Raw genomic sequence first — 19,743 nt, 5'->3', positions numbered from 1 at the left:
GAGGACACTAGTGCTGGCTTGTTGTTCTCAGGCTACTGGTGTGTTTTGAGCTAAGATGTCTACAGCCCACTCGTCTGTCCAAAGAAACAGTTTGATGAGCTTTTCCAGCACAACCTGCTAAGTTTTCTAGAAGATTGTTAAAACTGTTGTTAAAGGGATTTAATTTAAACTGTTGGTAATTTAAAAACTATTTCTTTGATAACAGTATGAAGAAAATATTTCTAATTGTTCAGCCATGTTTCCTCCAATTTGATAGCCTCCTCACATCTTCATCAATAATTCCAAACAGTTTATAGTTCTTCAGTTTCTCCTACCCTTCTCCTTATATTGTAGCAATTTTTCTTCCTGCAAAACAATCATCCTATATAACTTGAAAAGTTTAGAAATATTTGGCAATTAAATACTGCTCATATTCCCAAAGACCTAAAACAATAACACCAAACATTTTGGTATTTGATCATTTGTTCATGTTCAGAGGTTTCAATCTGAGGTTATACACTAAAGAATGTGGGGCTGTAATAGTGAGCACAGTGCTTGACATTACTATCACAATTAGTTACTCACAGTTAGATTTTATGTGTCAGCTCTTATGTGTCCTTTGTAAAGGAAAATACTATAATCCATGATCTGATAACTACTTGGGGTCATACCATGCCTGTTGAAAGACAGTATTAGCCCAATCCGAAGTGGGGGAAAAACTCCATCTGATCTGGGAATTGTGGAGCATATCCATTTTGTTTAAATATTAAAAGATTAAAATAGGGGGCCCCCAGGCAGTGGGATCGGGACCTGTCCTGACTGTATGAACTGGCTTTTTGGAACCTAGTGTCTATGGTGAGACACTTTGCGAAGTTTTGGTGCAGAAAGGAGGGGCTTGGACCTGCCTCAACTGAATGTACCAGGCTCTACTGACTCCCCATGGGACACCTTGCCTTGGAGGAGGTGGGAATGGCGGGTGGGTTGGGGGGAAAGGCTGAGGGGTGGGAGGAGGAAGGACAAGGGAATCTGTGGTTGGTATGTAAAAGGAATAGAAAATCTCTTAATAAAACAATTTATTAAAAAAAGATTAAAAACCAAAAGTAGACATATATAATACTACACTAACTTTTAAACTGAAAATATGCCTATTTCACTTTTCTGTGAAATACAACATTCACTATTTGATAGTAGGATCAATATACATATTCAAAGGGAGTAACTTGGCACTATGAATAGTTCACTAATTCTAGACACTCCACACTAAGTTAAAACATTCTGCTCTCTCTCTCTCTCTCTCTCTCTCTCTCTCTCTCTCTCTCTCTCTCTCTCTCTCTCTCTCTCTCTCTCTCTCTCTCTCTCTCTCTCTCCTAGTTCAGAGGAGCTGATTTTCCTAGAACCTAAACCCTTCACTGGTTTTTGCTGGGAGCTGTCCAGCATCAGAGACCTGAGGTTGAAAGAATCCTCCTTCAGGAGTGTGGCTGACAGTTTAGATCTCTGATAAATGAAGTCTGATGGGCAATGAGCAGCAGCAGTGGTGTGGAATGAGATGTTGGATTATTTGTAGATTTTATTCCACCAGTCTGTTTCTTGTGTTCATGTCCAAAGCCAATTAAAAACTGAGTGTACTGCATACTGAGTTCAGAAAGAGCTTCCTCTCAGAGCAGCTGCCTTGGGAGCGATTTATTTGCCACACATAAAATACCATTCAATCAAAAATTTAGAAGTAGAATATTAAAAATTCTTCTGAAGCTGTGAGTAATTTTCCTAAGTGCTTTGCTCTGCATGTGTATTGGGACAGGGCTGCTCTGCTCAATTTATACTCTTCTGTTAACAAGATGTGGTCAGAGTATTAGATGTACAGCTTATTATCAGATCCTTAACCCACAAGAGAACCTATGCAGTGTTGGAGAAATATTTACTTATCTCACTGTAACCATATTTTATACCTTTGTTTTAAATTCAATGCCCCACTACCACCACCAGTGGCAAAAACAGGATGTTCGAAGTCATCGGTGAGACCCTGGAACATGACTTCCCGAGCTGGATGGCGAAGATCCTGAGGCAGCTTTCTAACCCCGGCCTGGTCATTGCTGTCATCCTGGTGATGGTGTATGTGTTTGTTCTCAGGCTCCATTTGAGTCCCTTCCCCGCCAATCCTGACGACATGATGGTGGGCGCTGAGTGATGCGAGCCATCTTCTGCTCCTGCGGGATGCGATTCGCAGCCATCTGCGTCAGTCCCTGCCTCCCTGGGATTATAAGATTTGTTCCCAAGTAACCAAAATAATTATCAGTAAACAGCTAAAGCAAGGGAAACATAAATGCTAAATGCTAAATCTAATCAGCATGTTGAGTTTCCCTTCCCAGCACGGCCCCCACCTCTTGCTCCATAAAGCAGATGGCTGTGAATACAGAGATGATGAGCCTCTGTGTTAATATTCCCCTTGGGAACCCTCAAGGCTATATTTTAGGGCTAAAGGCCTAAGGAGCATTAAAGATTACCCCATTATTTTTTTTTTCTTAGAGGGCTGTCAATAACTATGCATCCATAGTAACAGAATCAGAGGAGCAGAGCGTCTCCCAGTTACTCTAGACTATCCCTGCCAAGTCAGAGGGATTTACAAAAGGATGTTTAGCAGAAGGATTTTGTTCCTATTTTTCCCTTCACTTGGGGCTTCAGCAGCACAAAATATTCGTATTCTGGAAGAACTAAGAGAGACACTCTCCTCTTCACCTGCCAGCCCCTTTTAATGAGAAAAATCTGGAATAACTGCTGCTTTAGGTCAAGAGCAACATGTATGAAGCTACTTCCAGGGATGCTGTACCCACAAGGTTGTTGTGGAAGATTGAACTTAAAGGTGAAAGGAACAAAAATCAGAGCTGAACTTCAACTGGCTTGAAATAAACAAGCTGGATGCTGACCCAGTTATCGTGACCATTCCTCATGGCCATTTTTATGGTCATAGTCACAGAAAGTGGTGAGAACAAGGCCATCTTCACTTTCATAAATTAACAAACATGACTGGCATGCTCATTCCTAAATGAGATGGGACACAGGCAAACCCTTCCCAGGAAATTCAGTGTCTACACCTTTACTTGCCAACACCTTCTATACTAACTCAGAGCTAATTTAACAGTAACAGAAATTACTGTTACACATCGTAGAACCTTATTAAGAATCAAAATTAGTCTCTGGATTATATGTGTTGGAAGCATCAATCACCAGATGGCCCTTGAATTGATTTTCTTTCTTCACAATTTCTTGAGAATGTGGTTTCTGAGAACATGTCAATAAGGATCCTGTGGCCTTTGTTTTCCAAATCTCTTTAATAGTACAGATGAGATCTTGTCTGACACAGACAGACAGACAGTCAGACAGACAGACCACAAAGGGCGGCCCTTGCTACTACATTTGTAATTTGCTATGAGATTTGTTTTTAAACAAAAAGACAACACTATTGGAATGCCTGTCTAAAAATCTACCACACTACATCAGGAATTTATACTGCTGTTGTTTTAGGTACCCTATAGTGACTGATTTTCACCAAAATAGTCATAAGAAATAGCTATATTAATCACATTGTCGTTAGCACAGGGATGGTCTGCTCCAAGTGAAGTGTTGATCAGTGCAGCTTTGGTTCCCTCTGCTCATCTGCACCAACAAAGTTTGGAATCCTTGGGACTCTCCGAAGGCCTTAAAGTCACTTGTTAAGAATGGTTCAAGGGTGTCCAAAAACTGTTGACACTGCAACATGACCCTGTAGACCACACAGGTGTCGAGCCTCATCTGTAGCTATCCTGGGACACTTATGGCCCAATGGTCAAAATTCGGCATATCTGGCAGACTCAGGGCATACTCCTAAAGATCCAGAAGTAGATAGTATAGGAAGGGAGACAAAACTGGTCATGACCTAAACATCTAAAGATGCAAAGAGCACTCTTGGTTCAGGAACTAAAGAAAGCACTCTGGAGTGCTGACTCTGATGTGTGAGCCATAGTTTCACAGCCCCTGACACTGAGGGAAGGCAGCAACATGAGGGTTAAAAAGACGTGCTCAAAGGGGTGGATTTTGCTCTAATTTGCAGACTTAAAATCCAGATTGCAGTTTACTATTGATTGTCCCCCCAAACTCCATTGTCTCATGTTCTTCTTTAAGGGGCCCCAACAATTGGCTTAGATTTTTATTACCATTAATTAGAGAAGGTTAGAAACATTTTGAATTTCCCAGTAGATTATATTAAATCCACTTGGATGGTTTTCAGTATTCTAACAGCATTTAGGTTAGTTTTCTGTAAGTGCTGTCAGTGAATGTGAGGCAAGGAAATATACGTGAAGCACACTCATTTAAGATGCATAGGGAATCCCAGAACTGAAAATGATTTGTGAAAGAGAAATTAACATTCACCTATATCGAGACTTTTCCAAGAAAATTCTTGTTCTACACACACACACACACACACACACACACACACACACACACACACAATTTCATGCCAGATGCTGCCCCAGATGTTTTCATATATGTAATTTCAGGCAAACTCTAGCTAACCACATAAGAGATAAACCCAACTAAAGTGTGTCAATAATTATGCTGCCAGCACCAGATGGCTCATAAAGGATATACTCTGGCATGTGGGTGGGCAGAGAGAATGTGTTTAATCTCCAGTTATTTGTAGCGAGACCAGCAACAGCCATCTTTCCTTTTTACTACAGCTCCCCTTTGCTGGTTCATTTTGCCCAAAAAGAAAATGAGGATATTTATTTTGTTAGAATTGTTGAGCTGGAATTTGCTTTTTCTAGAAATGTAAATGCCATTTAAAATCCAAAGTTATTCCTTGGTGAAACAGTTTTTTTTTTTTTGTTTGTTTGTTTTTTTTTTTTTTGGAGGGAGGGAGAAAGGCAAATGTATTCTATGGGGAAAAATCCATGTTAATGAAGGTATGTCCTTGAGGATTGCATTCTTGGTTGTAAAGACTAAAGGCCAAATGGTGAGTTCAAGGTATGAACCTTCAGCAGACCTGCCATTATCATTGTTGCCATTGCCATTTTTCATAAGGCAGCTATAATTAGAATTTAAACTGATGATAATACACTTCCAAGAAGCTAATGTTGGCCTTGTGGAATTGCAGATGGCATACATACTAGGTGGCAGATCCGAAACCTTTGGGCCAACTTTCTGGCTTCACCACAGTCATTGTGTAATTTTTAACTACACTTTATTTCAGTGATATTGGGGATAGAACCTATGGCTTTACTCATGCTAGACAAGTGACCTGCTGCTATAGCCCCAAGCTCTCACTGAGTTTCCTTATTTGGCCTTGAACTTGCAATGTAGTCTAGCCAGTGAACATAAAATCCTCTTGCTTTAACCTCTCTCTAAGTCAATGGGCATCTCCAGGCGTGGGTTCTAAGTACACCTGTTTACTTCTCTGGACCTCAGGTCTTCCATGCAGAACATCACCTTTTGGATAGAAAGTACCTTATATCCAATTTCATGCTAGTATTGGTTAATATAGTCCTAAGCAGGGTAATGGGAAACTGAGAAATGCTATCAATTTTATTTTATTCTATTTTAATTTTGATTTTAGTTTGACCATCTATTATCTCAATGCTACCGCCAAGGGCCAGAAAGCTGCAAATCTGGATCTAAAAAAGAAGATGAAAATGGTACAATATAACTTAATATATACATATATGTTTTATAATGTCTTTACCAATGTCAAGTAGAAGAAATCTGAATGTAGTCTTCTCTTCTTTTTTATTGTGTAGCAAGCCTTGGAGAACAAAATGCGAAACAAGAAAATGGCAGCTGCTCGAGCAGGTTGGAGATGTGTTTTTGTTTGTTTTATGACCCTAAGAGTGTACTCTTTCTTTCTCCACATGAGGCATTTGATGGCCTTTGGCAGCTTATCCCATGATTCCCACCATCCATTGTTTCAGATCTTCCCAAGCTTCTATCTAAGGGAGGGGTTGGTTTCTCTTTCATGGGAGGGGGTTGGAAAAAAGGATGGAAAAATTCAACAGTGTAAACTTTGGAGCACCGATTAAAAAGTGATCTTAAAACCTGACAGAAAATGATGAATGCTTCCTTCTGGTCATGTGAAAATAGTAAATGCCTTAGGGCTTATTTTGACTAGTTTTATAATTGGGAAAACTGGGATGGTACCAAAGGAATCCACTTCTCAACTCACCATCTTCACCATCAAAAGTGTTTTCTGTTCTTGGCACCTTTCACTTTTAATTATTTTCTTAGCACTGAGTATTGATGCCAGGGTCAACCTAATGCTGTACTACAAAACTTCGTCCTCAGACCTCTATTTCTTTGTTTATTTTGGTGGGGGCTGTCACTGTGTTTCCAAGGCTGGCCCTGTACTCACTCTTATTCAAGGCTTTCCTTGAGTTTGCAAACTTCTGACGTTGGCCTACCAAACAACTAGAATTGCAGTTGTATGTTAGCAGGCTGGCTCTACTTCTTTCTAAACCTCTTCAATGTTTAAACTACAGTTGACCTTCCAACTGCTGAGTGCCTGCATTTGAAGATGTAACAGGCTACGTGCTGTAAATATTCTGGAAAATAAATTGCGAATGTACTGGGCATAAATGCTTTTTATTTGCCATCACTATTCAACACTATTACAACTAAGATTTGTGTATCTGTGATGGGGAGGTTAGACCTAATGTCCTGCAGATAAGGCAGTGCACCATTACTCAAAGAAGGGATACTTTTATCGACAAAAACTAATGATAGGTCTTGATCCACCACCACCACCACCACCTCTACCACCACTGCAATTATGGCAACTTGAATGAAAATCTTTTCCAATTTTCCTACCTTTATTTACAACTTCATTCCTAACTTTAAAATTTTTCCTAGTAGTAGAACTTTTAATCTTTTGTAAGTAACTTTGAATATTCAACTCAAATCAATTTAATTTTAAGAAGAGATACTTACAAACCCACATGAATAAGACCCTGTAGAGCTTCAGAGCACTTGGTTTTTGTTTTGCTGAACTGGAGGTTAAAACTCCAAGGCCTTGTAATTGTTGGGCTAATGCTGTCATTGAGCTGAAATTCCATGCTTCCTTTCTTACAAACTGGTGTTTTTGTTTTTGTCTTTTTTTTTTTTGAGATTTTTGCAACAAGGTCTAAGTTGACCAGGCAGGTCTGAAACTCACGATGTAGCCCAGGTGACCTTGAATTTGCCATTCTCCTGTTTCATCCTTCCAAGTAGCTGGGATCATGAGTCTGAATCATCAATCAGCCACAGTTTGCACTTGAAGTCCTTCACTTAGAATCTGCTCAACACTGAGCCAACTTCCATGTGAATCAATCAAGAGCAGGCTGCTTTCACTGCAGCTGATTTGCACCATGGTAGGACTGGATCCACCTCCAAGTCCTTTCCCACATTAGATTAACTACCAAGAGAACTGAGCTTTGACTTTGAATAGCTTCCTGAGAATGGCAAGGGAATATCTTTCCTTGAAAATCTGTGGGATCTTCTCATTTTAGACTAGCCCACTTGGGTCATAGCGCCCCTCCCCCCCTGCCGTCCCCCAGTAACTGGATCTAGCCAAGAGTATAGTGGGTGGCTGCAGCCGGTGAAGGCTTATTCCAGGAGATAGGCTTGTTTAGCTTCCTGATGCACACAAAATGCACTGAAGAGGGCCCAGCAGTTTAAGAAAAGGGAGGAAGTGCTGGATGGTCCCAAAAAGCATGACTCAAGAGATTGGTCTCTTGTCTCCTTTAAGCTTAAAGTTTTAAAAATATATTTTTTCTCCCAGCATGCAGAAATGCAACATCAATAATGAGAAGCCCATATTGACGACAGTGATGTACAGTTTTCAGACTAGTCTTTTCCTAACCAGTGCTACATAGGAGTACTGCAGAGATGTGCATGATTATGAACTCTTACAAAAACAGCCCCTTTCCCTTATTCTAGACAGTTGGGTCCTGTTCTCTGTAGACGAATTGCTAAATGGTCTTATTAATAATAACAATAAAAAAGCAAAAAAAAAAATGGAGCCAGATATTGGGGTGAACGCTGAAAGATCAGAGAAGCAGAACAAGCCACAGCCAACCTCTCCTGGACAACTCCTAATCCAATCCTGTTTCCACAAATCCTCAGACTGAAAGTTCTGAGTTCTCACCTGAATGGATCTCAGCTGAACTGCTGCTCAAAAGTCTAAAAGCTTAAAAGACTCCACTTCCTGGTCCTCACGCCTTATATACCTTTCTGCTTCCTGCCATCACTTCCTGGGATTAAAGGCATGTGTCCTTCTCAAGCAAAGATATGAGGTCTCCAGTGCTGGGATTAAAGATGAGTGCTACTATGCCTGGCTCTGTTTTCAGTGTGGCCTTGAACTCACAGAAATCCAATGGACCTCTGCCTCCGGAATGCTAGGATTAAGCGTGTGTTCTACCATTGCCTAACCTCTATGTTTAATATAGTGGCTTTTCTGTTCTCTGACCCCAGATAAGTTTTACTAAGGTACATAATATATTGGGGGACACAATATATCATCACTGTTCTCAGCTTCCAAACCCAACCACACCAAGACAAACTTCTCAGGTCTCTCACTTGGTTCTTGAAGTATTCATTTCCAAATTGCACATTTTTGTTGTTTCTTTGCTTCTTCTTTCTATTATCAATTAATTATTGATTCCAATGCAAAGAAGGATTTGGCTCTTTTTACATCCACTCTCTAAGCCCATGTTACTTGTTTGGGTTGGTATATCATTATTACCCATACTAATTTTCTCAACATTAATAATTTTCTATATTTCACCAATTCAATGTCAAAATTTCTGCTACTCATCCAATTGAACTTTTCCACATCCTATCTCTGTTGTGTGCATAAAAGGGGGCCCCACCACTCTGGAAACTGGAGCTCCTTAACTACATGGAATTTTCTTGAATTAATCAATTTTCTACTTTGGAATTCCTAATATGTGGCATCTTGGACCGGTTTATTTTTTAATTCCCATTTATTTCTTATGCTCTGTCCTTTTGCTTTAATTTTCAAATTTTCTTTTGTTCTTTTCACTTCAGCTACCATAACTTAACTTTTGCCAGATCATCTTAGTATCTAAATGGCATCCCATTCTTCTCAAAGACAGTGATGTCTTATCTTCATGAAAATACTAATTTCTCTTTTTGAAGTTTCCTTCTTTTTATAGTCTCTTTTCCCTATGCTACTTTGTCTTCCTCTGGCACTGGTCACTGTTACAACCTTCCTCAGCTTGTCTGTGTCTCCTGACATCCAAGGTACAAAGCAAGTTTGTATATTCTGAGTGTATATATGGGGAGTGGGCAAAGACCTCCATGAACGCCCATGTCAGTATCTTTAGGTTTATCTTCCCTGGAATATTACATGTCCCAGAAGAGTCATCACCAAACATCAACCTAGCAAAATGGGGAGAAAAGGATGTGGGTCTCAACTTCAAGCTTATAAATCATTCATATGGTCTTCACTATGGTACTCCATGTTCTAGACATTGAACATCTTTGTTTTACTTTTTCCAGGAAAAAAAAAGTCCATCAATCTTCTGGCAGTATGAGAAGTTATACATTGGTACTAAGAAGGGAAATTAATCTGAGGCTCTGATTTTATTTTATTTTTTGACATAGGGTCTCATTACATGGCTCAGACTGGTCTCAAACTTCCTAGGTATCTCAAGACTGGTCTTGAGTATTGAACTTGCCACCCCTGGCTTCAGGTTCTAAATCCTGGGATTACTGGAATGTATCACCTTGTTCCTCCCCATCCATCTTCTAACTGCATTGTAGATAGTTGAAACCCCATCCTTACCTTGGTTTTTCATTTCTAGAAGAAACTGTTTCTGCCAACTTTTGTATCTTTAGAGATTTTTTTCTGTGTAAATTCTATTGTTTCTCACCCCTTTCTCCCCTCCACTGGTTTAAGATTTGTTTGTTTAGACTGACAAGTCTCTCATTTACCTATTGGTTTTCCTGGTCCCCAAATCACTTGTGCTCCTGATCCCTCCTCCATGGTAGACATTCACACTCCCTCCTAAAGGTTCTGTTTGTTCAATCCAGTGTACTCATCTTCACAGTCTAGGCAAATATCCTATGCTGAGAGGGCAGTGATCTTATTCTTCTTCAGAATGGTACTGGTTAATCCACACAATTACTTGGAGAATGTTTGCCCATTGGGATGCAGTTTGCCTTAGGGGATTGATGAGCATTGCCTTGTTTTATTGAGAGATGAGAGTTTAGAAGCACCCTGATAGTGCTTCTATGAAATTTAATCTTACCAGATTAGTTTTTAAAATTGTGAGTGAAATGTCTTGATTTCTATGACACACATTCTAGTTAAGACTTACTATTATCTTTATTGCTTAAAATAATGATATAATATACAACATGATAATTATCTGGTTCCCATAATGTTTATAGTTATTGAGAAATGTGTAATGAGTATCTAATGACAAAAGAAACTCTTTTATCTGAAAAATGAAAAGAAATGGATTTCTATATTTATTGCATAAACAGTAATTATGTACCAAATAAGTATCACTTTCCTTTTTCTTTCTCTAGAACTTATGAGAACTTTGTAAAATGATAAGAGATATTTTGACTACAAGATTCCAAATATTGTTGTAAAGTAGAACAAATTGGGAAGATAATAGATTTTAAACTACCCCATTTAGAATCATTATGTGCACCGAGAGCTGAATTTTCATGTGTCTTTTTTTCATCTCTCTTTCTCTCTCTCATTTTAAACAGCTGCAGCTGCTGGTGGCCAATAACTTTGTCAAATATCCTTGGGGGCCCAGAAGCACTCTTCACTTCCCCTTTTAAATGTAGTGAGCTATGACGGGAAGAGCCAGGGGACTAGCATTGGGGAATGGCTGCATTGTGATCTACCACTGATGGGTCATCAAGGCCACAGTCACGACCATCTATCAAGGGATCATCAGCTCTCCTTAAGCAAGAAGAATCTCAGCATATTATGTACTTCTCTGGATTATGATGCTTTCTCTCTTTATTCCCCCACATGTTCTCAAACAGATTGAGTTTAAGTGGGGATATGGTCTAGTGATATAAATTACTGGGTATAATTGATAGGATACTTTTTTAAAGGTCAGTATTTCCTCATATGGACTTTCTTCTCACCTGTCTGTGTAGTTTCTTAAATTGGGAGTAGGGATACAATAGCACCATTTTCCCTCTAAATTTGGAACTATTTGCATGAAATACTCACCGTGATCATTTACTGACTCACTGTTTTGTGTGTATGCTTTTTCTTATGAATTCATTGATATGATAGAGTTGATGTCTTTCTTACCTATATAAATGTCATATAATATTAATTTTAAGAGAATTGGCTCACCTTAAAAATATAACATCCTTCCCCACTTTTTTTGTCTTTCTACCCATCAGCACTCACATATGCCCAGCACCTTTGTATTTATAGCTGGATTCAGTATGATAAGAAAGAAGCCTTTTAGGAGAAATGTTACATGTCATTTGATATTCCCTGCAGTGCTGGCTTAATAATAGTTTATCACCATAAGGAGGCAGGAGGGTCTTAGACAAACCGGACCTTTATGCGTTCAACAAAAGAAGATAGCACAAATGACTGATGTGCAGTCAGTCTCCTCATTTAAGCTCCAGTGATCATCCATGAATTTCCATTGTTGTAGTCTGTGTTTGTTCTTTACTTTTTTGTTGAGATTAGGGAAACATGCCTTTAGTTGGAGCTTTAATTTATAGCCTTGTTTAAACATTATGTTTATCTAAAGTTTGAGTTCACTGAACTCAGTGCTCTCCTCATCTTGGGCTGTAACCTGTAGCTCACACCATCCCTTTCCAGAGCTGAGGCAATCTCCATCCCTGCAGTTGACTTGGGACCTTTGACTTAACTACTCCTCTTCCATCTTCTACTGGATGTGTAATGGTCATACTGTTCTCCAATCCTTGACTCATTTCCTCCAATTGCATTGTCCAGATTATCATGTATTCCCAATCATGTCACTCTCCTAATGGGATTCCTTAGAATGTTGCATCTGTATCCTCACTGTAGCATCTATACCAATTATACCAATTTTCTTGTATTCATGGCTAATCTTTCCTATCTAGACTGTAGCTCTTTAGAAGTAGGGATCATATCTTCTTACTCTGTTATATGTCTCATACAGTGCTGTGCACAAGTGGGCACTGCATAAATGCTTGTTAATTAAATTGAATCAATTTGACTTATAGCAGCTGCATTATGAAGGAAAAAACTTATGTTAGATGCATGGAAAATGTTCCTCTGATGTAAGAAATGGACTAACTCCTGCCAGGCTTTTGTTATCATTAGACTGTAATGCAGATAATTAAATAAAGATAGTGTTGATTTCTACAAGGGTTGTTCATGTACTGTGTGGTAATACAGAGGATCAGTTTATTGTGTCACCAAATTCAGAAGTGAATGTTGCCCTTGCTCTAGATCTACTTCTTAAGAATGAAGAGAAGCTCATTTTTAAGGATGTTCCTTTCCTAAAGTCAGCATACTTTTAGAAACTATTTTAATCTTACAAACATTCAGTCTTTCCATGTATTAAAAATTAACCTCAGGTTTTTAAAGCACACACACACACACACACATTCTCCTGTTTTAAGTTAAGCATTTTAGAAACTGTAATCTTTCAGTCTTCAGAAAGCTACCGAAGCATGACTGAATGACTGACTTCCTTGACAAGGGTCTGGAGCAGCGAATGCTTGATTCAAAGCTGTTCTGAACACTGTTCAATCAGTTGCTTAAACATCTAGAGTTTATTTCTGTATTCTTCCTATGTCTATGGTAAGTAAGCAAAAATCTAGACTAAAAATTTTCTGAGAGGAATAAAAAATCTCTGATAAATATACACAAAATAACTTTATCTGGAGAGCTTTACCCTGCTTGAAAAAAAATAAACTGCACTTCAACACTCTACTTGAATGATTTCCTCTGCTCACAGGGGCATATAATTTAATCGATATCCATGGATTTATGTTAACAAAATGTTCAGTTGAACTGTTTTCTTATTCTAACAGATCCCCCACAAGACTTAGGGCCAGATACGTATACCAAAAGGGTAATACAGCAAGATTCAAATATGAGAGGATTAAGAATGAGTTTGGCTGGTGTTCTTAGTTCTCTGCATGTCTACACTTAAGTTTTTTGAAGACTTTGAGAAAAAAAAAGTTTAGATCACAAAGCATATCTAGTTTCGATTTGCTTCTTCTCTTAACATACCAATGCCATAGAAAGTATTTCAGAATACTTCAATGACTACAAACTACTCAATAATGTTGTAACTTAATTAGTTCTACTATTTCAGAGTTGTAGGTTTAGATTTTAATATTACATGCAAACTTTAAGTTTACATCCTTTTAGAACAGTTTTTTTGTAGAAGCACTGTGTATAGACTTTTAAATCAATGTATTCATATTTCAAGACAGTTTAAATTTATTGCTATATTTATATTACCTCTTATTACTCAAAATATTTGCTCTTTTATAGCATTTATTTTGAAATCACTGAATTTCTCTCATGATGCTGTTTTATTTGTGGCTACATGAAGTGCTCCTTTCAGGAACTATCTGAGTTTCTAAGAGTCTTAAGTTTAGGTCAAGTGGCATCATTTTGGTTACACACCAACTCTCAAGCACTGCTTGAAATCAAGTATTATCTATATTTGCTAACAAAGAAAAATTTCTGTCCGTATAGGCATACTCTTCATACTTTATTGATATGTAAAGCATTTGGTGATAGTTACATTTCTGTCTTAAGTGTAACATCTATTTATTGTTAAACATAACTAGTTCAAAATTATTTCCCCAAATAAGACAGGTAGACTTTCTAACTTTTCTTATGCTGATGTTTTTGTATTGTCACTATTCACAAAGGCCACATTTCTCTGGTGAATATTACCATTCAAAAGAAAACCTTAAGAGTCATGACTGTAATCTTTCTCTCCCCCATGTTGGCAGATATCAGGTAAATTACTTCCAGAACATTCTGTTGGCAAGCCAACAGAAATGATTTAAATTTAAATGAAGTCATAAAGTAATTTATAGCATAACAAATTACTATCTGGTCACCTCAAGTGAATCACAGTGTGTCCAATGTTTTAGTTGAATTCACAGGCTATGCAGGCTCTGGAGGTCCTGATGGGCCATCAGGAAATTTTGCCAAAAAAGAAAACAGGGGGAAATGGCATCCTAAGAGCAGATTGGAATATTCATGCTCTTGGTAAGACTCGGAAGCTGTAATTAAACACAGAGTCTTTGAGAATAATTGACCAGATTTATCAGTTAGTTCATCATGGCTGATACCATTCGGAGAGAAAAAGAGCACTGGATCAGAACCAGGTTTGTCCTGCTGTTTTTAAAATAAAATAAAATTAATTTTGTATGTGTGTGTTTAGGAACGTGCTCCCATTCATATGTGTCTCCTCCACCTTACCTTTTTAGAAAGGGTCTCTCACTAAATCTGGAGCTCACAAATTTGCTGATCAGCTAGTTTCTGGGATTTTCCTGTCTCTGCCTTTCCAGTGCCGGGATTATTGACATGTACTGCTCCACCTACCCAGGCATGTGCCTGCAGAGCCTTTGAACTCAGATTGAAATTCAAGCTGATGTCCTCTGGTTTTGCAACAAGCACTTTACTTATTGAATCATCTCCCCACACCCATGTCTAATTTTGACAGTATAATGTGACATGACACTGTCATCTACAAAATCCATGGTTACACATGAATTATTTTTAGTAGCACAAGTTATTAAAGATAATGCAAAAACTTTTAAAGTAAGTTTATTATGTTTTGTTGGTCACATTAAGAGCTATCCTGTGTTACAGCAGTCCATGAGCCCCAGGTGGGCATATCTGGAGAGCCTCATTATCATAGTCCATTTTGTGAAAGAATTTTTCTTTGTAAACAAAAATATTCTGCACACACAACAGATAACTTTTAAGGGAGTAAGGAGGATGAGCTGAAAAGAAAATTAGATATCATTAATTACTTCAGATATGAGAAAAAACACACCAATTTGTCATAAGAGTATCTGTTGTCGATATCGCTCTGTATAAATAAAACACTGATTGTCCAGTAGCCAGGCAGGAAGTACGGGATAGGCAGGACAAATAGAGAGGAGAGGCTGGGAGGTGGGAGTCTGGAGGAGATGCCAGCCTACCGTCCAGGGAGCAGCATGTAAAGGCAACAGGTAAAGCCATGGAGCATGTGGCGACATATAGATTAACAGATATGGGCTGAGTATAAGAGTAAGAGCTAGTCAATGGTATGCCTGAGCTAATGGATGAGCAGTTTAAATAATATAAGCATCTGTATGTTTATTTTATAAGTGGGCTATAGGACTGTTGGGGCTTGGTGGGATCCAGAGAGAAAAACTCGAGCCACAATATCAGTAGCTATTTTGAAGATTTAATCTTTAGAAGTAAAGTTCTAAATGTATAATTTCCATTAGGATTGGGTGGAATGTGCTGCTACCATATAGACAGCAATATGTGACACTATGGTGGTATATTGCCCTTACAGTTTTCTAGATGGTCCACAGGTCTGAAAAACTATGAATTCAAGTGTTCTGGACGTAGATGCCATGCAAACTTAGCTGCCATGTCTTCATTTGGCATAGAATAGCTCCTCCATATATGACTGCTCCCTATGGGCTTGGGGTAAGGGATGAGCTGCAGTGTTTGCAGAAAACACACCCATGAGCAGTGGCAGAAGCTTTATGTTGTTCAATGCTGCAGGCCAGAAGATGACAGATGCTCAGTTTGTTCCTTATTGCTTATTTCTTCCTTCATCAGTCATGCCTTGCTTCTGTTTTCATTACATTCTTATATTCATCTTGTTTGCATTTTTGCATGTGTGTGGGCATGTGCATGCCATAGCTTATATATGTGGGTCAGAGGACAATTATCCAAAGTTACTGCTTTCCTTCCACCATGTGGGGCCCAGGGATGGAACTCAGATTGGTAGATCTAGCAGCAGATGCCTTTATCAAATGAACCTTCCCTCTGGCTCATTTTTTAAATAATGCATTAATCTATCAAATGTTTGCCAATATGGGAATGCTCATGTTAAATACAAAAGCAGGCAAGGATAACCTATATTGTGTGATTTTAAGGAAATCACTGAATATTTCTGTCTTAGTTAGGGTTTCATTGATGTGATGAAACACCAAGATCCAAATCAACTTGGGTAGGAAAGGGCTTGTTTCACTTACACTTACGCAACACAGTTCATCATTACAGGAGTCAGGGCAGGAACCTGGAGGCAGGAGGTGATGCAGAGGCCATGGAGGGGTTCTGCTCACTGGCTTGCTCTTCATGGCTTGCTCAGCCTGCTTTCTTATAGCACCTACAACCCGTAGCCCAAGGTGACACCACCCACAGTGAGCAGGGCCCTCCCATATCAATCACAGGCTACAGGGTGGAATCCAGGAATGCTAAAATCCTATAAGCTATATTCTTTTTTTCGGGGGATCAGAGTTCTTTTTCCACTTGGATATTGCTTAAAATTGATAATAAAAGTCGATCACGGAGATAGATTCAGTACAAGTTTTCAGAAATCATTTATATGTTAAAGCAGATCAAACTGCACAAGGATAAGACAGATTTTCTGTGGTTTCATTTTGTCAAACGTGGTGAGGATAATTGGAAAAACAGAGCTGAAAAATAAGGCGCTTGGGTCACTGACCTCAGACTTACAAAGTTTATTGGTAATGGAATTCCATCTGTATAAATGGCTACCAAATAGGATAGACCCATCAGCAGATGAAAATGAGCCTCCTGCAAAAGGAACCTTGAGACTCACAACCAATCTTAATGGAACAGAAAACAAGATGAATCTATAGGAAACGTTCATCTCAGGTGAAGCAATAGATCACACCCACTGGGAATATTCCTCCTTTGGACTGTGTTGCAGTTGAGCTGCCACGTGTTCCATCTGCAGACTTAGGTAACTGTGGACAGAAGCATAAATCTGAAGCTGTTGCTAAGACTTGCTTTGCAACTCTCTTCCTGACTTGCCGCTCATCAGCCACTGATTTTTTTATATTATCAATAGCCTCTTGACCTGGGCTTATTTCCCTCATTAAGTAAACTTCAATCACATCATCTTTAGGACAAATTAAAAAAATAATGTCCACTGTAGTTTCTGATGGGAACACATGATATGATTTCCCAAATCACTGAGTGCTAAGCTTCACACATAGTTGAGTCATCCACAAGCTCCCTTTTTGTGAATCAGATTTTTTTTTTAACTTTAGAGATTTAGTGACTAATTAGTTAAAATTCAAGTCTAGCGAAATGACTTTATGGATAAGAGTGCCTGCTGTGTAGTCATGAGGACCTGAGTTTGAATCCACAGTAGCTAGGCTACAAGCCCAGCATGGTTGGTGTATGCCGGGAGATGGAGACAAATGGATTCCAAGAGCTTTCTGGCCTGTCATCCTTGATGAAACAGCAAGATTCCAGTTTGTTTTGGTCTGTTCTCTAGAAGAACAGAGACAAAGCAGTGAAACTATATATAAATATTACAGTATATGAAAATTTAGAATTGTTTTGGAGAATTAATTTAGAGATTTTAAAAGAGAAGTAATTTCAAGGAAGCATTTGCTCAATTGCAAAAGTCTAACTTTTTAGGTGTTTAATAAAAATAATTTCCCATATGTTTGATGCACTTGTAGTTATTTTTAGATGGGATGCTTTAGTGGCAGAGTCACATTAAATTTAGGATAAACAGCATTAATAGAATACAGACAAGGTGACTGAATATTAGTGTCTCAGAGTCTAGGCTGGGCTCTGCTCTGGGTTAGTTGTCTGACCTTTGGAAATCATGTATTGTCTCTGTGTCTGAATTTTCCATATGACAATGAGGTTATATAGCATGACTTCATTCACATACGTTTAGCTTGAATCATCCAGTATGGTCTCCCTTCGCTACCTGTGACCACTGAGTGCTTACAGCATGGCTGGAAATTTGGGTGCACTGTAAGAACAAAACACACTATTGTGTTTTGAAGATCAGGGCACATTTAATTCAACATATATTTAATAAGCTTTTAAGCTAGGTTTCATTATAAAGAGACACTTTTGGATATATTTGGTTAATTCAAACACACCAACGAAATTAATTTCATCTTTCTTTTTTCTTTGATAATATGATTGCTAAGAAATTTACAGAGAACTGCTGTGGATATCGCTCTGTATAAATAAACACTGATTGGCCGGTAGTCAGACAGAAAGTATAGGCGGGACTAACAGAGAGAAGAATTGAGGAAACAGGAAGGCAGAGAGGGAGATTGCCTGGAGCCCCCGCCAGGACAAGCAAGATATAAGGTACCAGTAAGCCACAAGCCATGTGGCAAAGTACAGATTAGTTAAAAACAGGCTAAATATAAGAGTAAGAGCTAGACAATGATAGGCCTGAGCTAATGGCCAAGCAGTTTAAATAATGTAAGTGTCTGTGTGTTTATTTTATAAGTGGGCTCCGGGACTGGTGGTACTTGGTGGAACCAAGAGAGAAAAGCTCTCCAGCTACAGAGAACTATAACTTGTATTTGTGGCTTATGTTCCTGCATATTTCTGTTTCTATTTGGCTACATTCCAAAATGCTCTAAACTTATATGAGAAGTTTTGGTGAGGGCTCTAATTAACCATTCTAAAAACCAGGATTTAGCTCTTTGGAAATCTTCTGGTACTCTGATAGTTCTGGTTCCTTCCCCAACAGCAAGGATGTATGGGAAGTCAGGAAAAGACTGGATTTTAAATGTCTCCAAGGGCCCATGTTAGTGTTCTGGGAGACTGAGCTTGTGAAGGAGTATTTAGGTGAGTAGGGGTGAGCTCACAGAGTGCATTGTGGGACTCTGGTCTCTTCTCCTCTGTTGTAGAACATTAGTTAAAGATGTGTTTACAGCACTCCTCTACTTTTTCTTCTCAGACACGAGGTAAGTAATTTGATGTCCTTGGGTGTTTTGTTAGAGTGATGAACAGCTGCTGGATTCATGTAGCAGTGGTCTAGGTTAGCGTCCACAAGAGAGAGAGAGCTTGGAGATGAAACCAATGGAGCTGTTTGGGGAGGTGACTCTGACGTAGTGGAGCACATGTGATACAGCTATAGTGGTTGGGAAACACAGCCTTGGGAAAAGAACATCAATACCCTGCAACAACCATCTGTTGGCTGTTTGAAAGCACAGACAGTGACCACTTAAAATGATTCTGGCTTTCTGATGACACCAACCAATGGCAGGTATGTCCCAGGCACTGGAACTAAGGAGAGAAGGAGCAAAGCAAGAGGACAGGTCAAGCCACATAGGGAACCTGACATGTGAATCAGAAACTATGGACTTCAGATATAAGATAGAAGTTTGTGTGCTTCCAGTGTCTGTGACTCAATGCATTTGTCCTGGACCCCAACAAAGGAAGGTAAGATTCAGAAGAGTAGTTTTTAATTTCTAACTTGAGTAAAACAATAGCAATGACCTTTTAAAATTGCCATGTCTAGAAAGCCATGGCCCAGGAGGTTTTCTGAACTGTCAACGAGGAAGATAGTGTCTCAGGATGGCTTACTTGTCTGGCTGAGAGTGTGTAGTGTGAGGGAAGTGCTACAGACATGCATGGCTACTTTTCATTGCCTGCTCTGTTTTAGTGTGATCAGCGGTGTTATAAGCATGCCAGGCTCTTTGTCTGGGGTGCAAAAATCATATTCTTGAGGCAATGTCAAGATTCAGTTCTGATGTGTACTGTTTCTC

The 19,743-nt window shown here is 38.9% G+C and overlaps 1 protein-coding gene across 1 annotated transcript in view; it reads left to right on the top strand.

Moving 5' to 3' along the window:
* Tmc1 (transmembrane channel like 1) overlaps positions 1 to 12,388 on the top strand; it is a 122,563-nt gene extending 110,175 nt beyond the window's left edge. The window contains exons 16-19 of the mRNA XM_006985409.4: positions 1,963 to 2,088; positions 5,567 to 5,645; positions 5,748 to 5,799; positions 10,726 to 12,388. Coding sequence (XP_006985471.2) covers positions 1,963 to 2,088; positions 5,567 to 5,645; positions 5,748 to 5,799; positions 10,726 to 10,748 — 280 coding nt within the window. The 3' untranslated portion in view covers positions 10,749 to 12,388. The remainder of the gene's footprint in view (positions 1 to 1,962; positions 2,089 to 5,566; positions 5,646 to 5,747; positions 5,800 to 10,725) is intronic.
* Positions 12,389 to 19,743: the final 7,355 nt, after the last annotated feature.

The sequence above is a fragment of the Peromyscus maniculatus genome, chromosome 1, assembly GCF_049852395.1.
Source record: "Peromyscus maniculatus bairdii isolate BWxNUB_F1_BW_parent chromosome 1, HU_Pman_BW_mat_3.1, whole genome shotgun sequence".
In the NCBI taxonomy this organism is placed as follows: domain Eukaryota; kingdom Metazoa; phylum Chordata; class Mammalia; order Rodentia; family Cricetidae; genus Peromyscus; species Peromyscus maniculatus.
This window is presented reverse-complemented; position numbering and strand designations above follow the sequence as displayed.